Source organism: Arachis ipaensis, chromosome B5 (assembly GCF_059453495.1).
Source record: "Arachis ipaensis isolate K30076 ecotype BB chromosome B5, ASM5945349v1, whole genome shotgun sequence".
In the NCBI taxonomy this organism is placed as follows: Eukaryota; Viridiplantae; Streptophyta; class Magnoliopsida; order Fabales; family Fabaceae; genus Arachis; species Arachis ipaensis.
This window is the reverse complement of record NC_142440.1, coordinates 19,384,901-19,410,873: the sequence shown is the minus strand read 5'-3', so window position 1 is coordinate 19,410,873 and position 25,973 is coordinate 19,384,901. Positions and strand designations below refer to the sequence as shown.

General features: G+C 34.7%; 2 protein-coding genes and 1 pseudogene across 2 annotated transcripts; 2 read left to right on the top strand and 1 right to left on the bottom strand.

Annotated features, from left to right (window-relative positions):
• Positions 1 to 459: 459 nt before the first annotated feature.
• LOC148563522 (uncharacterized) lies at positions 460 to 2,205 on the bottom strand (annotated as a pseudogene).
• A 10,751-nt stretch (positions 2,206 to 12,956) lies between these two features.
• Positions 12,957 to 17,327, top strand: LOC107643209 (growth-regulating factor 4). The gene is made up of 3 exons (XM_016346796.3): positions 12,957 to 14,061; positions 14,597 to 14,954; positions 16,595 to 17,327. The coding sequence occupies exons 1-3, from the start codon at positions 13,767 to 13,769 to the stop codon at positions 16,977 to 16,979; spliced, it is 1,038 nt and encodes a 345-aa protein (XP_016202282.2). The 5' UTR covers positions 12,957 to 13,766; the 3' UTR covers positions 16,980 to 17,327.
• A 412-nt stretch (positions 17,328 to 17,739) lies between these two features.
• Positions 17,740 to 24,178, top strand: LOC107643208 (GPCR-type G protein 2). Its single transcript, XM_016346795.3, has 12 exons — positions 17,740 to 18,595; positions 18,685 to 18,814; positions 19,448 to 19,526; positions 19,813 to 19,901; positions 20,514 to 20,606; positions 21,199 to 21,225; positions 21,365 to 21,451; positions 21,779 to 21,850; positions 22,012 to 22,142; positions 22,497 to 22,648; positions 22,766 to 22,814; positions 23,698 to 24,178. Coding segments are annotated over exons 1-11 (1,407 nt in total). The 5' UTR covers positions 17,740 to 18,050; the 3' UTR covers positions 22,768 to 22,814; positions 23,698 to 24,178.
• The last annotated feature ends 1,795 nt before the right edge of the window (positions 24,179 to 25,973 follow it).

The following is a 25,973-nucleotide window of genomic DNA, read 5'->3' as shown; positions in this document are numbered from 1 at the left end:
GGCGAGCCAGGCAAGGTGCTGTGTTGAGGGATCTTCGTCTTCGTGGTGCACTGGCGGTGGGGGATCTTCGTCTTCGTGGCTTCAAGTCTCAAGGAGGTGGGTGGCTCAGGCTGGCTCCGTGGCTGGGTCTGGGTGAGTGGGTGTGCATTGTGCAAGCCGCAGAGGGCGAGATGTGGTGGCTCAGGTAGGCTGGCTCCGATCTGGGATTCGGGGGTTAGGTACTTAAGTTTCCATAGGGGATTTGGGGAGGGACTCGCGCAGCAGTAACCAGTAAGGAAGGTAACGCGTTTGGGGGGGTGGGGTAGGTAGTTTTTAATTTTTAGGGTTTTGGGAAGAACCGGTTCGGTTCGGTTCGGTTAGGATTTTGGTGGCAAGAACCGAAAACCGAACCGAACCGTAAAATATCACTTTTTTCGGTTTTTTCGATTTTTGGTTAATTCGGTTTTCAATTTTTTCGGTTCAGTTCATCGGTTTAGTTCGGTCCGGATCGGTTTTGAACACCCCTAGCTGTGGGGTGGTACATATCTCTATAGTGGAACCGGAATTGGTCTTCAGCAGCGTCATACCATAATCCCGAACCATCCTATATTTCTCTTTCTCATCACCATACACCACACTTCTAGCATCCATTAATGCCCTCGAGATTGAATTCTTATTCAGTGTCAAATCAAACCGTGTCTTGAAGTAAGTTGTAGCCTCGTAGTGTCTAAAATTCAGATACTTTCTCACCTTCTTTACAAGCTTGCTGCATACCCAGTTTCTGTTGGCAGTCCTATTCTTGTCCTCTCTTGGACAAGTGTGGTCATCGTTGAAGGTCTTAATTTGCCAACACGTGTCCTCATGGTCTCTTGATGCATAAGTCACCCATGGACAATCACTGACCTTACAAACAGCCCTGCATCTTATGTTGTCATTTTTCACTAGCTTTATACTTCTACCCTCTTGGATTGTGTATTTCTTCACAGCTTCTCTAAATTTCCATTTCGTTCTGAACTTCATGCCAACCTCAAGATGCAACTCTCCAAACCTTGCACCCTCCCTAAACAGAGGACATGCCTCCTCAGAATCATTTCCTTCCTCCAGCTCATCTTCTGAGTTTAGAGGCATTTTCATCTCCTCTGAGTGCCAGAAATTGGTGCCATCTGAGTCAACACCTGGGTCTAGTCTATTCTATGTACCTTCATCAACACAACCCACGAACCCAATATTAACTTCAGCGTCGCTCACCTCCTGCACCAAACCGTCGTCTTCATGCAATATCTTCTCCTTCCCTTTCCATACTAGATTAACATTTCTGGATCCCACATCTGATTGTACCTTGTTTCTCCTAATCCTACTCCCAGTTTTATGATCATTCCCTGCAGACTCAGAATTAGAGGAACTACCCTCATCCGGTCTTGGCTTAAATAGGCTATCATCTTCACTGTCAGAGGAGTCAGAAGACACATCAAATGGAACTTCATTGTTAAACACTTTGCTCCTGAATCCTCTAGCAGCAGACGGTGTACAAGGTCTCTTGGAAATACTTGATCTCTTGGGCTTTGTGGGCTGGCTGGATCTAGTGGGTTTGGTAGGCTTGGTGGGCTGGTGTAATCTATTGGGCTTTGTTGCCTTGGGGGGGTTGGTTGTCTTAGGAGGATTAGTGTTTTTTGTTGGCACCTTGGGATGGGTAGGAGTCATTGACACTGGTGGTGGCTGTGTGACTTCAGATGTAGTGTGAACTTTGGTTTTGGAGTGTGATGGTACAACCTTCGGGATGGGAGAAACTATGAGTGCATGAGTCTCAATCAGTTAGGGACTGATATCAGCATCTTTAGCATTACACCCCTCTCCACCATCTTCATCCAGGTATACAACTGTGTTACCTCCGTCTAACACCTCCGTCACTGACACTCCATGCTCGGAATATACATCAATCATCCCCTCATTTGTCCTGGCATAATTCACCATCTCTCTTATCTCTTTGTCACTGTTTACATTTCTCAACCCATTATCCAAGCCTTTTCCAGGAACATGCCACCAGTAATGCTTTATGTTATTGTACCCAAGCTCCTTATGGTAATTCCGTATGAAGAAGACATATAGAGTGTCAATATTTAGATAACCTAAACAGGCCTTGTTGTTCGGAGAATAAATCATAATCCCTTCTGCATTCTTTTTGAAGTCACCCCCATGATGAAATATGATGTCCAACCTCTCTTCCATCTGCAAGAAATTTAAAGCTTTTACTTAATACAGGCAGAATTTGAAAGCCTACTAATGCATTATAAAAAAAATAACATCAACACCTCAGGAACACATTTTGAACCAGTCCTGCATACATCATTTACCATATCCCTGTTTCATCCCTGTTTCATTCAGGTTAAATAGAGCAACCCCACAAACCCCAGCCAACCTTCAAACCCTAGACACTACAACGACACCAAAACTTCCGAACCTCAAACACACTAACAACTTGCATATCATCAACCAACACTGATTAAAAATACAAAGAAAAAAAAGGGAGGAGGATTACCTTGAATCCGATCACAAAGTCAGAACCTCTTGCTTCTGGTGATGAAGGAGAAGAACGAAAACTTCTTGCTTCTTCTTCTCTCAACTTTTTCAACCTAGCAATTAGAACCCTACGGTTACGCCATTGATGAGGAGACGAAGATGAAGTCAGAGGGTGGAAGAAGAAAAAGACGAGTGAAGTCTGTATTGTAGAGAAAACTGTTTTTCACGCTAAATAACATCAAAACAGCGTCGTTTTTGGCTATCAAGGGCGCCAAACCAAAACGACGACATTTGGGGCCCCTCCAGCGTAGCAAACTTAGTCCACGCCAGCGCTCCGATGATGACTCATCACCAGAAATATGCCCAGGGACCATTTTGAGTGCTCGGAGCTCTATCTGGAGGACTATAATGGGAAAATCGGGATCTTAAGGAGTACATTGGGTATTTGCACGAATCTCAGATACTACTATGGGTAGGGGTGTTCGCGGTGCGGTTTGGTTCGGTTTTAAGAAAAAAAGTCATCCGATCCGAACGCTTAATCTATGTGCGGTGCGGTTTGGATTGGATGAATTTTTTTGGAAATCCGATCCGATCCGATCCGATTACAAGCGGTTTGGATCGGTTTGGATTTGCGATTTTTAAAATAAAAAAAATTAAATACATATAACAAGTCTCAATATCAAATTTTAAATAATCAACAATGACATAACAATCTTAACAATATCTTAAAAAGCCAACGATAACATAACAATAGAAATAAAATTATAGATTAGTTAAAATAAATAAATAAATAAATAACATTTTGAACATAAAATAGTTATTAAATAATAATAATAATACATGAATAATAGAAAAATGTATAACAAATTGAACATGTTATAAGTATAATTGTAAATATAATAATAAAATAATAATATTATAGCACATTGTGCGGTTTGGATTGGATTGAATCGGTTATGAAAAGTAGATTCGAAATCCGATCCAATCCAGCGGTTTGTAAAAAATAAAATCCAATCAAATCCGAATTAGTGCAGTTTTAATCGATTTTCGGTTTGGATCGGATTGGATGAGTGGTTTAATTTGGATCGGTTTGAATTTGAACACCCCTAACTATGGGTATTTACTCGTAATTTGTTACATGCATTTCAATTAGGTGTGGATATTTTTATATGAAAATATTATCATGTTAATATATATGTGTTATATTAAATAATTTAATTAAATATATTAAATTATTGAGAAAAAGATAAATAGGTCTTTATTCTTTTGATTCGCAGACATTTAAATTCTTGAAGATTTGTTTAATTTCTTTTCTTCACCTGCATTGCTAATAATTTGTTACATGCATTTCAATTAGGCGTGGATATTTTTATACGAAAATATTATCAACATGTTAATACGTGTTATATTAAATAATTTAATTAAATATATTAAATTATTGAAAAAAATATGTCCTTAACCTTTTGATTTGCAGATATTTAAGTTCTCGAAAATTTGAAAATACATTTAAATTCTTGACCTTTTTCAAAATCCAGTGAAAAAATTAAACATGACTCCTATTATACTGACCTGGTTGATATTATGGACGCAAACATGAGAGAATTTTTAAAATTGAATAAATTAGACCCAGGAATCAATGTGTCCATATTTTAAAGAGGTCATGAACTTAAATGTCTATAGACCAAAAAATTAAAGATCGATTTATCCTTTTCTCTAAATTATTTAATATTTTTTAACTCTTATTTTTATACAAAAATATTTTTATATGAGTAGTTACTTTATATGATGATACATATGATAGGTTCACTTATATATTGTATTTGTTAAAATAAATTTATTTGTAAGTATAAATATGAAAATTTAGGTGACTATAAGAAATTCTTTTAATTAAGACAATCACGATAATTAACATTTTAGTGATGGATCACAATTCATAAGTTATTTTTCAGTTATATTCAATACATTTGTAATGTATTTATTACAAAAAAAAATATTAAGAACTTAAAAAAAAAAAATTGTTGCATTACTAGTCATAACTTTAACAAATCATAATCATAAGTTAAATCTTAAAATAAGACATTTGACTGTTGATGTGGCATCCTTTTCTTTATTTTTGAGTTTTTTTTTTTATATTTTTTATTGATGTTTTCATTTTTTTTTATTTTATTATATTCATACTTTTAATATTTGTGTTATTTGACTATGAATATTTTAAATTAAATCACTTTTATTCAGTGTTCTATATTATTTAAATTTACTTTATTTATTTTCTTCAATATTAAGAAAAAAACCTCAATTTATTATCAATCCATGTGTTATTGAATATTATGGTTCTGAATTGAATGTATTGATTCTCTTTGAATCACATATTAAATTTTGTGATGAATAAACTATCATTTGTACTCATAAATTTTGTAAATATTGACAAAAATACCCATTAAACAAAAAAATTAACATTGTATCTATGAAAGATGCATGGGTTCAATGTAACAACCCCTACTTATCTTCTTTTACAAATTCCAAACTTTTACAATTCTTACTCTTTTTCTTCCTCCACTGCCAACCACCATCCCCATTCAAGACCCTAATCTTGTACCTGATGTCTTCCTCCAACGAGCAGTGCTCCTACGCCAAAGCGCTCTTCAACCTCTATAAGTTGTAAGACACGAAAAAATATTAACTAGTTAATTAATTAATTAAAAGTACGTTAAGAGGGTTTAAACTGTCTGACCTGGGTTAAAAAATTTAAAATTTGAAAATTTACAGATAAAACTTTAAATAAAAAATTACTTTAAATCAGATAAAATTTTAATTAATCAGTATGTTTGATGAAGTTTGTACATTTTGCATATGAATACCGAAAATAGTATAAAGCCAATTGATCAAAAGTTTTATTACATGTTTTTTCTTAACTGCTTTTCTTCAAAGATAACTAAGAAGTAATTAGGGTGGCAACATGCACTCTATCCGTGGGTATTCAACCCGATCCCACCCGATCGGGTAAGGTACAGGTTGAGCCTCAACCTTACCCGACCAACCCGCACCCTATATATGTATATGTAATATGTTATATACTTATATAAAAATATGTTTCAAGTAGATGTTGAACTAAAGAACTCTCACTAAATGCAAAAGATCCTTAGCCACTAAAAGAAGATCATTAATTGATAATTTAATACTTTTTTTTTTATATAAAAGTCAGTTCAATTTTAAATTATCATCAAGTTATATAATAATGTTGCATCTTTTTTGTAACTCGCGGGTAGGGTTAGATACCCACGGGTAGGGTTAGGGTTGGTATATTTTCAACCCGCGGGTAGGGTTAGGGTTGGCTCCGAACCCTACCCTACCTTACCCATTCTCGCCCTTAGAAGTAACAACTTAGTTGTCAGTCGAATTTCAGCATATGAAATAGGAGCGATTTAACACAACTAATTCTTCTTCCTCTCAATCTTAACCTTCAAGTGAAAGACATGGATCATCCTTTTTCAGTTTATAATGTCTACAGAATTTGTACCATTCAAGACCAAGTCTACATTCACTTGGTCTTGATCCATATTGGATAACCTTAAAATAAAATATGTTATCCTTTCTGCTTATGGGGTCTGCTACGGATCATATTCTGTTCAGTCCAAACTCTAACAATGTATCTCTTAAATCACTTGGTAAATGCTTCGAACAAAAAAAAGAGTAAACTACCATTTCTATCCATGGAAGTTTAGAATGCTAACAAATCTAGCCACAAATAAATAAAACTACTATTTTTACCCATGAAAGATGGACTTTTACTAACAAAACTATCTGAAACCTAAAAAATTATTTGAAATCCCCAAAATTTCCTCTAATATAATGTAACACTAACTTCTTTTTTTTACTCCACACCATCACTCCCACCCAAATCCTTCTTCACCACCACTCTCATCTCCAACCACCACTACCATTGCTTTTATCACCATCCCCAAATCCTTCTCTTTACCACCACCATCGAGCATGGGAGGAAGAGTGAGAGAAAAAGCCAAAACAGATAGAGTGAAAGAATGACTAAAAAGAGAAGTTACTCATCACTGCTAGAAAATTTATTTTAAAGAGGAGGAGTATTCAAATTCAGAATTCAAACAACAATGCCTCAACAGAATCATATTATTACAGATTCAGCAATAGAACCAACAGAACTGCAAACACAAATTCAAATTCCAACTGAAGTGGAACATCCAAATTCAACAATCACAGATCTACAATTCAATAATAAGTTAGATTATAGAGATGCAAAATTAGAGAATGAAACAAAAAAATTAAAAATAGAAAATTAAAAAAGGCCATGACGACGACATATTGCCGAATCTTCAAACTCCTCAGTCCCCAACCTCAAAGCTCCGTGAGCAGCGCTTCAAGGTTGGAACGCTGGAGCGGAGGCTGTCGTCGGAGATAGTCCCAATCAGAGTTCACAACATTCTTGTGAAAGATAACACAAAGATTAATGATTAGGTCATCGAAGCGGAGCTCAAGGGAATCGAGAGTGCCACCGCCATGTAGGATCTCATGCATGCTTGTGAAGGGAAGGCAAAGAACATTCATGGCCCTCGTTGATAGAGCAGCAATGGTGGCGAACAAGAACTTTGGGCAAAGGTGGCGATGAAGAGCAGATCTTGTCGTCACTGCTACTGAAGGTTGCTGGAATCGCTACTTCCAAACCACCACTGTTGTCACTCTATTTCTGTCTTTGCCGTGGTATTAGAGAAGGAGGCGATGATGGCAGTGGTGGTGATGGCAGCATTGATAGTGGTCGTTAGGGATGAGAGTAGTGGTGAGGAAGGATTTGGATGGTGGTAGGGTTTGTGATTGAGGGTGTGGTGGTGTGGAGTAATAAGAGAAGTTGGAGTTAAGTTATATTAGAGGGTATTTTGAGAATTTTGAATAATTTTTTTAAGGTTTGGGTAATTTTGTTAGCAAAAGTCCATTTTTCACAAGTAGAAATAGTAGTTTTGTTTATTCGTGGATAGATTTGTCAGCATTTTGAATTTTCATGAGTAAAAATATCTTTTAATTTGGTGTCAAGTTTTAAAAAAAAATAAAAATATTAGATACATCCAATATGTAGAGATAAACAACTTACCATATATGATCCCTTTACCTCACTGGAAGTCAATGTTCTTTTTTGTATTGCCTACCGATAACAATATCAGAACTGCGAGAATATAAAAGAAAAATAGGATTTAAATATACATACACAGAACATTGACAAAATTACCAATGTTATTAATTCACAAATAGGTAAATCACTGCCCAATCAGATAGCTTATTTAATTTCATCTTCATTTTTATTATTCGCCTCTGTTTTCTCAGATTCTTCATCGCTGAGACTCATAGTTATCGCTAGAATAATCCAGGCCAAACTCTCTTTGAATATACTCCAGTAAATGTGATGGTAATTTGATCGTCACATTAAAGGTAGCCCATGGTTTGCAAAAGTAAAATCTATCTTGCTCATCTAATAATGAGAGGAAGAACAGTTGTTGTGCAACGTATCTCAGCTGTAGAATTATCCCTTCTCCCTTTGAATAAAATGATTTTACTTGATCGGTCATTGTTTTGGTTATGTATTCTCCCTGACTTTCCACTTCCACTATGATGTCAATGACATTGTTAGAATGATCTATTCCAAATAAAACATTACTATATTGTTGATGGTATTTGTTAAAAATGAATTTTGGTAATACGAAGCTTTCCTAGATACATATGTATATGATGTGAAATATAATTTTGAAATTATTACAAAAAGTCTATAAACTAGCCATTTTAATTATTAAAGAGAGCGGTGTATATTTACCTTTTCGTACTCTCCATCTAGTAAGGTACTTTCTGACTGGCCACTTATTCCGTGAATCCATAAATATTGAATGTGGCCTTACACACAAATTAATATTCATGATGTTATTAGGCTCAATAATAGTTCGTTCGATAGAAATTGAAATTCAAAATTAAAGTTTTTCAACATTGAATTATGTCTTAATTTCTATTATTTATTCTATCTAACAATTGCTTGAAGTGGTCTATCAAACTGGATGACATTTCTCTTCAATTAAGTAAAGAAGTAATCATTAGTGCATTTTATTCTTATTGTGTTCTGGCACTATGAGTATCAGATTTTCGTCGTTTCTAATTAGAATATTATATTATCTACTTATGATGTGTTTCATGATATACCAAATCATTGGTTATTCAATTCTTAAAAAATTTTAGCATAATGTTATGAGTGTGTCAGTGTAACGTATATTGCATTCACCCTATAAGTAAAAATAACTAAAATGTTCATATTAATAAACCTAATAATATGAATTAGAAAAAAATAATAATAACTTTGTTAGTTGTTTAGAACCATAAATTGTTGATTGAACAAAATACAGAGAAGTATAATATAAATTTGTCATCTTTATATTTGGTAGGAAATAATGAGATATGCCTAAATCCTTAAGACATATGCTTTCTCTTGTCCTGTTTTAAATTTCTCTTTTTCCTAGAAGCATCGATGGAGGTGGAGATGAATAATTCTATTTCAATTGCATTGTCAATAGTTAACTCACCCTTGTATGATAAGTTGGGTTTTTTTAGGTATGAACTCTTATGTTTGGGTTTATTAGGTTTTTTTTTTTCAGACTTTTTAAATTTTGTAATTTTTGTTTTATAATTTAATACTTAGTAATTTATGGGTTTAGGGTCTATCGTTTAAGATTTAGTATTAATGGTTTATGAATTAGAATTTTTAGGTTAAGATTTTTTTTATAATTTATAATTTGGGATTGATGGCTTACTGATTTATTGTATCATGTTTAAGGTTTAAGGTTTACCATTGAAGTTAAACATATCTTTTATATCTTTTATTTTCAAATACATAATTAATGTTACCCCTCTATCTTCAATGAAAATGGATAGAGAAAAAAATTTAAGCAGTCCTTGACAATTACCTCGAAAGACAACGAGACCGTCAACAAAAAAAAAAATCATTTTTGGCCCTTGATCTTTATTTTTATAAGACTAATTAGCCCCTCTGTCAATATTTTCTCTCTGTATTAACGAAATAAGCCTACATAACATGTTAAACTGTTGATTTATCCATTAAGAACTAACCAAGATTAACAAATTCTTTTTTGTTGGGAGTTTCGTTGTCTTTTAAGAATAATTGTCAAAGCCGTTTAGTTTTTATTTTTATTTTTTTATTACCTTTTTCAAATACATTAGCTAAATTTACTGTGTAAAACTAAAAAATATTAGTGAATTTAAATTATTTTTACTTATAAAATTAAATAGAAGATATATTAGTGATTTACATGTCACATAAGTATGTTTTGAAGAGAGATCATTGACAGAGGGACTAACTAGTCTCACAAAGTTAAATATCAAGGGCAGAAAGGGTATTTTTTTTGTTTGAAGACCTCATAGTCCTTCAAAAAATTATCAGGGGCCGGATTGGATATTCACTCAAATAGATATAAGTACCATTTTGAGTCTCTCTCCTTATCAGTATGTGATTCGAATGGGTTGATTCAACTTTCTCGTGCAACACACGGGTCATTAAACTAAGACACTTAAAAATAGGGCTGCACACGGACCAGATCAGATCGGATATGGCTGAAATCTCATCCGCACTAATTTCATTAGATCGGATCTGCATAAACGAAAAAATTATCAGGGGCCGAATTGGGTATTCACTCAAATGAATATAAGTACCATTTTGAGTCCTCTCCTTATTAGTATCTGATACGAATGGGTTGATTCAACTTTCTCGTGCAACACACCGGTCATTAAACTAGGACACTTAAAAATAAGGCTGCACACGGATCAGATCAGATCGGATCCAATATCCGCACATTTGCGGATAGGATCGGATCAGATTTTAGATATATCCGCAAAAATAAAAAATATTGTTAATTTTAAAAGAATCAACAAAATAAAAAAAAATAGAAACTGAAACCCTAAATCCCTAATTTAGCATCAATATTTATACTACAATATATCAATTATAGACACCATAACAGTAACAAAGATATACATTTCAAAAATGAAACATATTCTTTTTAACAGTAGAAACAGAAACAATGAATCAAATGTGAAATGATTAGAATTAGATCAAAAAACAACAAACAGAAATAGATATGCATTTCAAAAATCAAAGATCAACAAAATAAAAATAGATTTTGAACCCTAATTGAGCAGAAACAAATCTACATTAGAGAAACACAAATAGAATGAAGAAAGGATGCAAGCGACGAAAGAGCAGAGACAAGCAGGCGACAATGAACAAAGACGATGAACAAAGATTACGACCGCGCCGATGGAGTAGACGACCACTGCGCTGAAAGAGGAGACGATGATGCGACGATGGAGATGGAGAAGTTGATGTAGTCTCAGTGGTCTGAGCTGACGACGGAAGAGACACGACGATGAACGACTTCTCGGTGATGGAGGTGAACAATGGTGATGGATGATGTGAACGGCGAGTCTAGGATAGTGAATGAGACTGGGTCTGGGTGAGAGAGGAGAGGGAGAGCAGCGCCGTTACTAGGTGTCTAGGTTACGGAATTAGGATTGCCAACTATAGTGTTTATATTATGGGTGCGGATCCGCAGATCTGCAGATTGAATCTGCATATATCATGACAATATCCGCTATCCGAGTGCGGATCGGAACAGATCCGATCCGATGACTCTGCGGATCAAATAATATCTGCAAAATGCGGGTCAAATGCAAATAAATACTGCGAACATGTGAGTAAATTAATAAAATCATATGGAGTTTGGGCCTTTGGAAAACTGTATTTTGTATCGACCAAACCAACATCCTTTAAATTCTTAAAAATGTTGAGCAGAACAAAATTTCTTGGAAATGCAAATACAATGCCATCATGGTTATACCAAAATTAAAGAAAATGTGGCCCATATTATCATGCTTATGCTTCTCATACTCCATAGTCTCTATTGGGTTGGGCCATTTGCTAGCATAATTCCTACAAAATAGAGATGTGCCTCTTGAAAGTTTTCGTTATTTTAATGGGGCTTAAGCCCAAGTAAGCAAGACCAAACTAGTCCACCATATAAAAACTATGGATAAAGAAAGCCCAAGCAAAGAGGGTGATTCACAATTTACATTATGACATTACGTGTACCTGTTAACAACCATATCACGTGTAAATTTAAAATTAAAGTAGTTATTTGTAGTTAATATATATTAGAATAAAAAATTTATATTTAAAAATTTTAAATAATTATATATTTATAGATATAAATATCTGATAATTAATTTTTAATGTACAAATGTATAGTTTAAGAAAATCTCATCTTATCGCTTGTGCTATATCCAAAACCTCAACACATGAACATCATACAAATCTTTTCCAAGATTAAGATGTAGCAAAGACTGGAGGGTGTTTTTTTTTTTCCCCTTTAAAAAAAGAGAGTAAATTTGCAAAACAATTAGGAAAATGTATTCGTACTAAAAAAAACAATTATTGCAACTTGTGTCTGAGAGGACAAAAAGCGATGAGTTGCTTGCTATCGGGGTGACTTGTTTTGTGTTATTCTCTTGGTGAGCTTCCTTAACGAAAACAAACGTAAGTATTCATTTCTTGATGATGGTGTGTTTTCTCAACCTCTTAGTATTGCTCTGAACGTGGGAGCTGTCGGCTATGCAGGGTTTCAACTTTCAATTTCATCTCCTAAGAGACACTTAAATCCAAGCACAGCACAAGACACACAGAGAAAAAATGGTAGGTGCTAAATTCAAGATAGGTGTGGTCCATCCTTGAATGAACAATAAAGCATGGGTTCCCTAGCTAGCAACGAATAATTTAACCCATCCATGACCAAGTATGTCACTCATTCATTCATTTATTTATCTATAATAATGGAGTCCCTACACGCTACAGGAGCGGGTACATGGTACATAGGCAGTGTAATGTGGTGAGTGATATTTGATACAGAACCCCAAAAACTAGAATCTTGAGCATTTAACATTAGGCCATTGATTTTGGACCACAATTTTGTGTGTGATTTTCGGCTTTTTCACACTGTGTTGAGGTCCCACATCGAATGTTACCTGGATTCCGGCAACCAAAGGGTGGTTTCCTCCAGCGGTGCCCATTGCCCAAATATCATTATCACTTGGTGCTTTGGGCCGCTGGGCCCGGCCCTCTTCCGGCCCATCACGTGTGGTTGCTGTCAGCTAAAGGGGTGGCAGCAAGTGGTGGGTGAGGGGGCACATGTGAATATGTAATGTGATCACACATGCATACATACATACATACATACATACATACAAGAAAACTTTTGCTTTTTTCTTTTTATTATTACGTGTATATATAAAATTATGTTCGAATAAAATATATATATTAAAATAATTTGAGATAAAAATAAATAAATATATGTAGTACATACGGAAAATAGACACATGGAAGGAACCAATGTATGTAAGGTAAGAAAAGAAAAATACAAGAGTGGAAGGACCGGTGAGAGAATGGAAGGCACCACTTCACTTCATCTAACTTTCACTGTCCATTAAATTTGTGTTAATTCTTAATTGTTACATTATCAAAATGCTAGTACTAATCAATAAATAAAGAAATAGTATCTCTTAAGAACAATAATGTTTACATTTTTCTTAATGAGTTCATATAGCATTAATTAATCAACAGTATTTCCCTTTACCAACTAACATAAATTGGCTCATATAACAACCTTTTTGCTCCTTGGAAACAAGACAACTAGAACTCTGAGATGGTTGATGGTATTAAGGTAGCAAAGTAAAAAGATGGTGCCTTAAGAGTGAAAAAGTAGAGAGAGAGAGGGGGAAAAGAAAAGAGTAATTAGGTGAAGAGTGATGATGGTAATAATAGAAGAGTAGATGTAGATGAGAAATTTTGGGAAGAGGCTTGCTTGCAATAAAAGTGAGTAAGGAAGGAACCCAAACCAAAAGTACTCATCTCATCTCACACAAACAAAAAATAAAAAGGACAAAGCAAAAACAAAACTTGAACACTTCAACTTGGTCTTTGTTCTTCTTCTTCTTCTTGGTTCTTGGACCAACACATACATACATACATAGCAAATAGCCAAATAGCTTTTGTATTGCATTGCCTAAACACTAATCCTTCCCTTCCCTTCCCTTCCCTTCCCTCCCTTCCTTCCCTAACACAAGTAACAAGTACACCTTCTCACACCGCACTTTCTTTTATATATATATATTTATATGCTTCCGACAAGACAGAGTTGGATCTGTGTATGCACCCCACGTGTTTGATTTTTGGTCTGGAAGCCTTAAATAGCACTGGTGGAGGCGGTGGAGTTGGAGTTGGTGTTGGTGGTGGTGGTGGTGGTGGTTGTAGTGGTAGTGGGGCAGGGATGATGAGTAGTACTAGCAGGTCGCCATTCACAGTGTCTCAGTGGCAGGAACTGGAGCACCAAGCTCTGATTTACAAGTACATGGTGGCTGGTCTTCCTGTTCCTCCTGATCTTGTTATCCCCATTCAGAAGAGCTTTGACTCCATTTCCCATTCCTTCTTCCACCACCCTGCCCGTGAGTCCTCTCTTCTCTCTAAATCTCACTCCTTTTTTTTCCCTTATAATATTCTCAATCTTTGTTTTATTAGGCCCTTCTTAAATATCTAAATGATAAATTTCATGCCATTTTTGTTGTTTGTTACTGACATCACTGACTTTGTTCTCCACCCTTGAACACTGAACAAGGATGGGTATTCCGGTATTGCCCCCTTTGTACCTTAAAGACCTATACTATTTGCTGTAGGGTATGGTATAGTATTTGATTGTAACTAAACATACTTTCTTAGTGGCATGGATTAATTGGATTATTGAGAGAAAGAAACACGGATTTGTGATTTGTTTTTTATTTCCCTGTATGCAGCTTTCTGCTGTTGTAACAATCTTGCTGGTAAATTATCTTGATAAATCTGGACTTTATAAAATGTAGATTTGTACTTAGGTTTTGTCTATGTTGCTATGCTGCCAGCAGTGTGACTATTTGTGACCTTAGGCTTTTCTAGAAAATGGTGATAAAGAAGCATGCATAACTAACAGTGCATGTAATTTTGCAGTGAGTTATTGTTCTTTCTATGGGAAGAAGGTGGACCCGGAGCCAGGACGATGCAGGAGAACTGATGGGAAAAAGTGGAGGTGCTCTAAGGAAGCATACCCGGACTCCAAGTACTGTGAGCGACACATGCACCGTGGCCGCAACCGTTCAAGAAAGCCTGTGGAATCACAATCTATGACACAGTCATCATCCACTGTGACATCACTGACTGCTACAACTGGTGGCAGCAGTGGAACTGGAAGTTACCAGAACCTTAACACAATTACCTTTGCTAATCCTCAAGGCACTGGTTCTGGAGCTGAACAGACACATTATCATTTGGATTCTATCCCCTATGGGATTCCAAGCAGAGAGTACAGGTATGGACACTTTTATTAGTTGTTTGCTTGGAAGAGGAATACATCAAACATCTTTATTGAGTTCCAATGCTGTTATCTGAATTTGATGTAGTTCTTTGATTTCTATCTCCGTGCAGATGAAATTTTGTTATGTAGATCATGATATGCTTTGTTTTTTTACCCTAATTCCTTGCCATACTTGGTAGCTTTTTCTAAGCATTTGATGTTGGAATGGCAGCCTTTTCAATGGTTATTTTATTCTAATAGCTGTTATGGGCCCTGATGTCTTCATGCAGAGTTTGAATTCTTTTGGCAATTTCTGAGAATGGTGGGGTTGTGTTGTTCTATTCACTTGTCTATTTCATCTGCTGAATTTGCTGCAAAGATGCAAAAGCATTAGAATTCATTACAATGATATCACTTCAGAAGATTGAAGTACATATAATTTATGTATTTAATCACATTTATTTTGCAACTTATCAAAGGAAGAAAAGAGGTGTCAGCTACCTGGATTTTCTTCATCTTCTGTCAGAGTTTTGTGTGTGTATGTTTTTTTCCCCCTCATTTCGAAGTGGAACTAATCACTCTATTTCTGATCCTAAACTTCTGTCCAAATTTTACAAGTGAGAAATATGGTCATTTAATTGCCTTCCATTTTATCCCTTCCTTGCTTTATTCCTGATATATGAATATATGAATTACATTCTAAACGTCCCAAGATGCTAAGAGCCTAACATGTGGCTCTGCTAGCTTGCTGCAATATCTGTCACGTGGGGATAATGGAAAAGTAATGTTCAACTTTTTTTTTTTTTTTTTTGGTAAAAAGGATGTGTTGCATTCTCCTTTATTCTTTTGCAATCACTTTTGATTGCTTTTTATCAATTGCTATCATATGATATCTAATGGATATAATGGTATTGGTGCGTTTATGTTGGTTATGCTTTTATTAATGCATGAAGATAAGGATATGGCACATTTAAGTTGAAGTGTAGGTTGTTCATTTTTTTCCCTAATTTAAATTTGTCAGAGCAAAGTGCATATACTTTAGAGGATTGTAACAACAGAATTTGCACTCTAAGTTTCTAACATAATGGGCTGATTACACAATATAAAGTACCTCTTATTTTCTTAAAAATTAATGGTATTGATCTTGTACAAGGTCATTATTAAATGGGCAATTGAAGCTCATGCCGGAATTAAAGCTTGGAATTCCTGTTTAACTTTCTCTTACTATAGCTGGGTTTGTAAGTTTGTTATAGAAATGCTTTGATTTAAAGATGGCTTTGTAATTTGAGAAGACTGAACTTCTGTTGGTTTCAACACGGCCGCTTTGACACTTCCCCTCTCTGTGTTCGAAATTTCAATGATGCTAAATCATTCCTTTTAAATGGGATCTCCACTTAGTAATTTTCATCATATAAATGATATAATCTTAAGGTTATGTATTTCAAGGTTATTGCTTCATTGCATCATTCATATTTTGGTTGTATTTGCTTATCATCATTGTGATTATTTTCTTCTACTATTCAATATGGTCAATGGTACACCTTTTTCTTCCTGCTATAAGTTCTGGTTTTAAGTAAAGGAGATTGAAGAATCTTCAAGAAGTATCAGCATTCTTCTCCCATTAAATTGTGGCTAGTCTTATTTGAAACAAGCAGGTATCTTCAGGGAAATAAATCAGAGGGTGGCGAACAGAGTTTCTTTTCCAAAGCTTTAGGAAGCAACAAGGAACTTCGGATCGAAACGCAGCTGGAAAACACTTTGATGCCAACCAGAGTTGCCTCCTTCTCAACATCAAGATCAAACAACAACTCCATTTTGCAGGGTGATTATCTGCAGAATTCATATTTATCCGACGAGCATGCATCGGGTGAATCTGTGAAGCATGAGGGTCAGTCTCTTCGACCTTTCTTTGATGAATGGCCTAGGAGCAGGGATTCATGGTCTGGTCTGGAAGCAACTCAGCTGTCCATGTCCATTCCTATGTCGGCGTCGAACTTCTCTACAGCCAGCTCTCAATCCTCGCATGGCGAGACTAAATAAGCTCAAGTGTTTCGGCACGTAGCCACCAACAGCATATTGTTGCAGAAAACTAAGAACTATGTATTCATGTTTTTCAGCAACTGTCCTTGTTTCTCAGTACTGCCGCATCAATGTTTTGTCAGGACCGAACACAAAACAAGTTAATCAGTTATGCTTGCTCCAGTTATGTCTGGTTTTCCTTGTATTTTCTTTAGTCTCTTTAGCTTTGAGGTTTGTGCCCTTTATGCTGAGGAATTGTCTACAACTGTATGGAACCTCATCTAGTGGGTGGATTTTATATATTCCTTCAACAATTTGCATGTAATGATTTAATGTATGTCGTATGAATTTGCTGCTGTTTGTCGTGAATGAATGCATACTATTTCCTTTTTTGCATTTGGGATGGAGAAACCTTCAAAATTGGGACTGGACTATTATTAGAGCCACTTTACAAGTTGACATTTATCTAATAAGAATGCTCCCAGTATATGGGAATGTCTAGGGTTACATCTTACATGTCGCTTCTCATCCAAACACTCTCTTCCTCCTAGTGTTTGTTCCAAAAAGTTGGAAAGACATGAAAATTATTAGTAGTTATTATTCATGTAAAGATGTTTTATTGGAAGAATGAAGATAATAATTAAGATATTGATATATTTTGCATTAAGCGGTTTAATCAAATATACTCATTTAATAATTTAATTATTTTATATATACATCTAAATAATATATTTACAGTAACTAAAACAAATTTATATCAGTGTCCGCCTACATTTATATTAAATTATTAATGGATAAATCATAAATGAAGTAGCATGCCTGTCAGCTAGAAAATAAGAAAGAGAAAGCAGTTAAAAACGTAGAAATGAAAATTACAATTTGTATGTCAATACATGGCTTTCAAAAACGGTGTCGTATTCTGTATCCGCCATATCTCCCATCTTCGCTGGACGATACTCTAACGTGAACTTCAGAACTAGATCCAGAGAGAAGAAGACGAAGAAGATCCAATTCAGAAATCAGAAGTAGCTCTTCTTGAATTAGAAATCTGAGATAACAATACTGATAACAGCAATAGAGATTAACGTAACGATGGGATGGGGAAGAACGATGTACGAAGGGGTGGTGGTGGTTGGATCGCTGTGCCTGCTCGGCTGGGCGGGGCTGTGGTTCCTGAACCGCCGTCTCTACAAAGAGTACGAAGAGAAGCGCGCACTCGTTCAGATCATCTTCTCCGTCGTGTTCGCTTTCTCCTGCAATCTCCTCCAACTCGTTCTCTTCGAGATCATTCCCATTCTGTCCAAACAGGCACGTGTCCTCAACTGGAAGCTCGATCTATTGTGCTTGATTCTCCTTCTCGTGTTCATGCTCCCTTATTACCACTGTTACCTCATGCTGAAGAACAACGCCGTTAGGAACGAGAGGGCCGCACTCGGAGCCCTTATCTTCCTCTTCGCTTTCCTCTATGCCTTCTGGCGAATGGGGATTCACTTCCCTATGCCTTCACCTGACAAAGGCTTCTTCACTATGCCACAGCTTGTGAGTCGAATTGGGGTCATTGGTGTCACCGTCATGGCTGTTCTCTCCGGTTTCGGTGCCGTTAACTTGCCCTTCAGTTATTTGTCCCTTTTCATCAGGTTAGCCTTTCATTCATTCGTTTAACATCGTGTCATGGTTATTCTCTTCTGTCTGTTAAACTAAACCCTGTATTTATGTTGCTGTTTAGAGAGATTGAGGAGTCTGAGATCAAGTCCTTGGAAAGACAACTAATGCAGTCCATTGAGACTTGCATAGCAAAGAAGAAGAAGATTATTCTTTCCCAAATTGAGATTGACCAAACTCAAGGAGCTGATGAGGTTACTGTTATTTATTTATTTATTTACTATTATTATTTTGTTTTCATTTGAATTGCACCTTATTTATTCATTTTAATCAAAATGCATCTGGGAAAAGATAATAAGTCCTGTAAAGTAACAATAGAGAACAGACAACAGTGAGCTAAAGTGTATTGAGTATGAGTTAAAACCTGTTATTTTCATTTGCATTTCTGCTTTATAGAAGAGAATAATGACATTGTTTGATCTGCATATCTTAGAAAGGAAAGGGAAAGTTCAAAAATGATTTTGCTATGTTACATGTTATAGGGTTTCTTTTGTAGCTACCAATTTAGCAAAGCACCTATGAGCAGAGTTATACACATTTCTATCCCATAAGAAATAGTAGGGGAAAGAGTCGCATATGAAGGTTTCAGCACGTTTCATACAACCAAATACTCCTAAATAATTTCATCTTATTTGTTTCAAGCGAAGTTTATTCTTCTGATTTCATATAGGGCTCATGTTAACAACACCTGAGAAAAAAAAAATAAAAGATTTGCAATGGATGGTTGATGTGGATTAATTTTGTATTAGGTAATATGCTTAGAATTTAGTTCTTCTGTGTTTTGGTACAGCCTTTGCATGCCATTTATACTTTTTATGTTGCTGCAGAAGTTAAGCGCCAGATCTTTATTCAAACGTATTGTTGGAACTGTTGTTCGATCTGTGCAAGAGGACCAAAAGGTGCAAGGTAAGTTTTATTTCACTCCTAAAATGCCTTTCAAGGTTTAAAGTAATTCTTTGTGACTGTGGTGTCCTTCTTACATCTTTCTCAAGTTAGTCATGTTTCCTAACATTTAGAATTGAAAGAGGTCCACTTTGCTAAGGAAAGTGGGACTTTTAGGATATTTTAACTCTGTCTAATATACTTGTGTGATTACTTTTAAAATGTATGTATAATATGATAATCTTATTTAGTTTTAATTTAGACATAAATAAAGAAAATGTAATATATTATATTTTTTTGTCACGTGAAGATATCAAAGACATGGAAGCAGAGGTAAATGCTTTGGAGGAGCTTTCAAAGCAAATGTTCTTGGAGATCTATGAGCTTCGACAAGCAAAGGTTTATTTTATTTGACAGGATTCCTTCTTTCACTAGGCATTTATGGGGTCTGTTTTCTTGTTAGAGCTTATAATTAAGCTTGTATTGGCCATGTCAGTTTTAGTGTGTTATATACTGTTCTTGTTGTTGTTGTATGCTAGGAACTGTTGTGGCTATGATTTTAATATATGTGTCTTGGGGCATTCTATTCTCAATTGGATTTGTTAAATTTTTAATGACAATTCCCTGTTCGGATAGAGGTTATAATATGTGTCCTGTATCGCAGGCAATCTAAGTATTATCCATTACATATGTTTCATATTGTTCCCTTCTTTCTCTTTGTCTCTTTTAATATGTTATATCAAATCCTCAGAATTCATCCACCCTCAAAAACCAATCATAGGTCTTATTCCAATGGCCAAAATTCTTATGTTTGGTTGGTTTTTGACAATGCACTCTCTGAATCTAGGCTTTTGGCATTGTGAATTTGAGGAATGCATATTTTGTATGGAATGAACAAATTAGGAGTTGACTTCCTATCAAAATACATGTGTGTTTATGCGTGTGCATATGACTTGTTTGTCTCCAGAAATTACAGACTCGACCGAGTGTTATTTGGTTCTGATGTTGCAGGAAGCAGCTGCTTATTCTCGAACTTGGAGAGGGCACATGCAGAACCTGCTTGGCTATGCTTGTTCTGCATATTGTGTGTATAAAATGATCAAGGTATTGTAATGTAGGGCAGCTAGAATTATATAAGTTGAAATTAGAATTTTAGTGGATAAAAGATACCAGAAGTGCTGAACTGAAGGTTTGCCACTTGATAGACACTAGTTTATGAAATGTGTGTGATAATAATAAATATGAGATTGGTCAGTAGCTTACACTTTAACTAAGAGATTTTGGATTTAAGTCTTAAAAATAGCAACAAATATCTTTTTATGAATTATATATGACGAAGGGAATTTTAGGAAAGAAAGTTGTGCACCTAACCTCTCCCATATCTTCATTATATATAGCAAGTATAATAGTAGGCGTTAGGGTGCAGATGGGTTGTAAGCAATATATTGAACTTCACGTTACATTTGAAAGCAACAATGTTGGACTCTTAATTAATTAATTAATTTTATTTTTCCGAATAGCACCACAATCCTCTGAAAGAAAGACATTACATTTATTCTTTTAGGTTGAATGGTTGATAAAATATGTTTTGACCACAGTAATAGTATAACTTTTTTTTAGCAATAATGTAAGAGCTCGTGATACTTTGGAATATGTTCTAGCTAATGTGGCTAATTGATTCAATCTTTCCTTGCAGTCATTGCAAAGTGTTGTGTTCAAACAGGTAATTTCATTCCTCAACGAGTTCATCTTTTTGCTGTTGATCATGCTTTTGGAAAAGAATAGCATCATCCCAGCTATTAGGCTGACATTTTTATTTTGCTAATGTGTTTCTTTGGTAATGTATTTGTTATATTGTGCAGGCTGGTTCAGTTGATCCTGTGACAATGATAATTAAAATATCCTTACAGTTCTTTGATATTGGAATAGATGCGGCCTTATTATCACAGGTTAGAATCTAGTTTCTTGCCAATTGTATAGCTTTTATAGAGTGGATTAGTGTTTTTCTTCAAATCTGGCTCCAAAGCTGATGGATTCTTATCTTTAAATTTGTAAGAGAGCAGTTAATTAAGTTTCTTTGTTGATATACAATTCAATTATTTGCAGTGGACCTGTCTACTGTTGTTTTTCAGGTTTAAGTGTTTGCGTAGATTATTATATTTTGGTGGACCTCTATTTCGCTATTTATAAACATGAATAACAATAAATTTTAGTGTAATCCTGTGATTATATTTGATGTTGCATTTTATTGATTAGTTATGTATTTATTTTTACAGTACATTTCATTGCTATTCATCGGAATGTTGGTTGTGATATCGGTCCGTGGATTCTTGACAAATCTAATGAAGGTATTGCAGCAGATTTTGATTGCATTTTTCCCGATGAGGTGTTTTAGGGCCATAGCTTGGACCAGAAAGCATATATATATGAGCCTACAATTGCATTTTCATCTTGTTAACTTGTTGTAAATCAAGTTTCAACCTTTTGTCTCCCTATTTTCTGCATGCAGTTCTTTTTCGCTGTTTCAAGAGTTGGAAGTGGATCTTCAAGCAATGTCGTTCTCTTTCTATCAGAGATAATGGGAATGTATTTTTTATCTTCTATTCTTTTGATTAGGAAAAGCTTAGCAACTGAATACAGGTAAAGTAGCAGTGCGTACTTTGGAAATGTTCTAGATAATTTGTCAGTTGTTTTTGTGTCATGTGGATCTTGAATTATGAAACTATGTGATTTTTTTATTTATTTATTTTAATAAAAAAATTGATCTTAATTCAAAGCTGGTAATAGTAAGATGAACATTTGATCATGTATTTGGAGCATACAATCATCTGAAAATTTTTGTTCAAATGTATTCATAGACAGCATGGTTTTCTTTTCTTGTGTTGACTAATGCATAGGTAGCATTCTTCAAGGTATTTCCTATGTCACTGAAATTCTTGCATGATAAATCATAAATGCATGTCCAGATGATTTCAAATCTAAATCACTTGGCAGGATTATTATAACAGAGGTGTTGGGTGGAGATATTCAGTTTGACTTTTATCACCGGTGGTTTGATGCAATTTTTGTGGCTAGTGCATTCCTTTCACTGCTTTTACTATCAGCACATTATACATCTCGTCAAACTGACAAACACCCTATTGATTGTGAGTATACTTTTTCATTTATGTCTGATAGTTAGTCTTCTATCAACCTTGAATTGTGGATCTAGTTGTTAAAGAAATTAATTAATGTTTTCACTCTTTTATTTGTTCGTGGAACAGGAAACATACTACCTAGATGCATGTATAGTTTCCAAGTCCGTGAAAAAAGGTATGATATCATGAAACTAATATTTTAGGATCATATCCTTTATATGGGTGCATTTAAATGTACTTGATATTCATAATTCTTATTCAATCTTTCTATATGCCAGTGCATAGCAGATTATCATCTGATCATAAAGTTGATAATTGGGGAGACTGGGAAAGGGTAATTTATATTGTATCAGTAGTAGCCAAAAGATGGGACTTATTTATACTGCCGAAATTGGAAAACAGTTTTTCCAATTAATCTTTTTTGGGAATGGAACCTTCTGAACCAAAAAATATGTTGATTTACTTATACTTATGCTTTGATTATATAATTTGAATTAAATGCTCTTAACATTTCAATTCAGATTACTTAATAGGTATATTGTCTACTACTGATGTATGATATGATTTGAAGATATCTTATAAAAGCATGGCTGGATCCTGGATGGGTTCTTTTAATTTTTTTTTGTTTTTGTTTTTATTTGAAAGAATTGGGTAGGATGTTTTCCACGTGATTAATAAATAAGTAATGCAGCAACATCTTTTGCATTGGCATGGGCTTCGAAAAACAAAACCCTCTGCTATTTTTGTTATATCTCGTCCTACTTTATTTTATCTTTACTTGCTGCTAGGTTTTGTTTCAATTTCATGAACTAGAAATGGACACCATATCCACGAAACAGCCAATCTCATTGCCTTATTGCTAAAATAAAAATGGACGAGACTCAAATGACCTTAAATTGTAATTCATTTTTATGGTTTCAACTTTCAACTAGTTATCTATAATAATTTTTTACTCTCAGTTAATTTGACAAGTACGTTTGCTTTTAGAGTTTGTTAAAATTTTCAATTTACTTGTGGTATGACTTTAAATTTATAACACACTTATTTTTAATGGCCAGATGTTACACTATGTTGAAATGAAATGGCACTCTCTTCTGACTTCCGGTAGGACGATACAATACATTAAGATTGTTCATCAGCTTATGGTGGCGCCTGAGGAATGCAGCATCCATTATTTGCTGTCATGAGTAGTAAAGAGTGTTTAGGCCCCATGGAAATTGATCACTCAATGCTCATATAGGAAAAGAGCATTGCATATGGAGTATGGAGGCTGCTTCAGTGAGTCAATACTGGATAGTTTGCCAGCACTGTGCGAGACAAGGATAATGATTGATCACCTGTTGCTTTATTCTATGGTGGGAACTGAACTAATCCCTTGATTTTTTTTCGTATGGTTTGATCTACTGGAAGATGCGGTGTGTAATCAAGTCAACGAGTAGTTTGACTTCTAGATCAAGCCTTATACGCGAGTGATATTGATTGTACTCATCAACAAACTCAACTACTACAATGTTATTTCAAGTGTTGTATTTCTTGTGTTCTTCAGGGTTCCCTTTTCTCTTATATTCGATTTCTGTAGATTCATTTTTACATATTATTATGTTTTGTTTTGCAACCAATTGTAGTTATTAGTTCGTTGATTAGGTACCGTATATTAAGTTATTAACAAAGTTCTTTATTTAATTATTGGTCAGATTATGAAAGTTAATGTGTAAGAAGCAATGATAAGATATAAGATCGGGCAAGATATGGAAGCCATTGAGTTAAGCATTTACTATCTAGCTAGTGGGGTAAGACACGAGGAAATTTGTCTGGGTTCTTTCAAAATGACGTAGACCAAATTGAAATATGCTTTTGAGGCCTTGATCCAAATGGGAAATTTAAAAAAAAGTTCTATATTATTATCTACAAATAAAGTAGTTAATTTTTTTTACCTAACATATAAATGAGAGAATTGGACTGCCTTGTTACAATATGAATGTTCATTGAGTGTCTACTCATCATGATTTATTCCTTCAATCGAGCACTTTTGGCAGTAGAATCATTAAAGAATAAACTGTCAAAGATTTCTAACATTTGAAAAAATTAAACCTTACACATGTATAAATAGGGACATAGGCGGAAGTATTTGAGACACACAGTAGTAATAATAATAATTCTTCTTTCTTTATATATTCCTCTTTTTTTCTTTACGTCACTACATATATTAAATAAATATATAAATCATCTCTATTATATTGAGTTAATATACGTCACTACATATATTAAATAAATATATAAATCATCTCTATTATATTGAGTTAATTATATTGGTGAATATTAATACTAGAATCTTTTATTTACATATTTTTATTTTATATTTATTTTCTCTTCCTTATTTATTTATTTTACAACACGTTATCAGCACGAGACTCTAATTAAAATTTAAGAAAACTCAGGTAATAAATTTTTATTATGTCAAAACTCTTTCATCTTGAATTTAATGCTCTTGATATATCTGGAAATAACTACTTATCATGGATACTAGATGCTGAAATCCATCTTGATTCAATGGATCTTAGAGATACCATTAAAGTTGAAAATAATGCATCCCAAAAAGATAAAGCTAAAGTCATGATCTTCCTTCGTCGTCATCTTGACGAAGGATTGAAAAATGAATATTTCACACTAAAAGATCCTGCAGATTTTTGGAAAAACCTTGAAGAAAGGTATAATCATCAAAAGACAGTGATACTTCCTCAAACTCGATATGAGTGGACGCAATTACGTCTACATGATTTTAAATCCATAAATAAATATAATTCAGCAATGTTCCAAATTACCTCATGAATAAAATTATATGGGGAAAAGATAACTGATAATGACATGTTAGAGAAAATTTTCTCGACCTTCCATGCCTCGAATGTGCTCCTGCAGCAGTAGTATCGAGAAAAAGAATTTAAAAAATATTATGAGCTAATTTCTTGCCTTCTTGTTGCTGAACGTAACAATGAATTATTTTTAAGAAATCATGAAGCGCGCCCAACTGGCGCTGCCCCATTTTCTAAAACAAATGCAGCAAATCATAACCCCAGAAGAGGTAAATGGTAAAGTTTTGGTGACAAGAAAAATTATGGAAGGAAGAAAAATTATGTTCACAAGAAAGGATCTAACAAAAAATGGGATAAAGAAAGAAAAAATTGGCAAAATAAATCAACAGGGGACAAATATTTCTGTTGTGGTGGAACTGGCCATTGGTTGCGTACCTGTCGTACCCCGAGGCACCTAGTTGATCTTTGTCAAGTATCATTGAAAAAGGATGACAAAGGAAAGGAGACAAATTTTGTTTCAAATG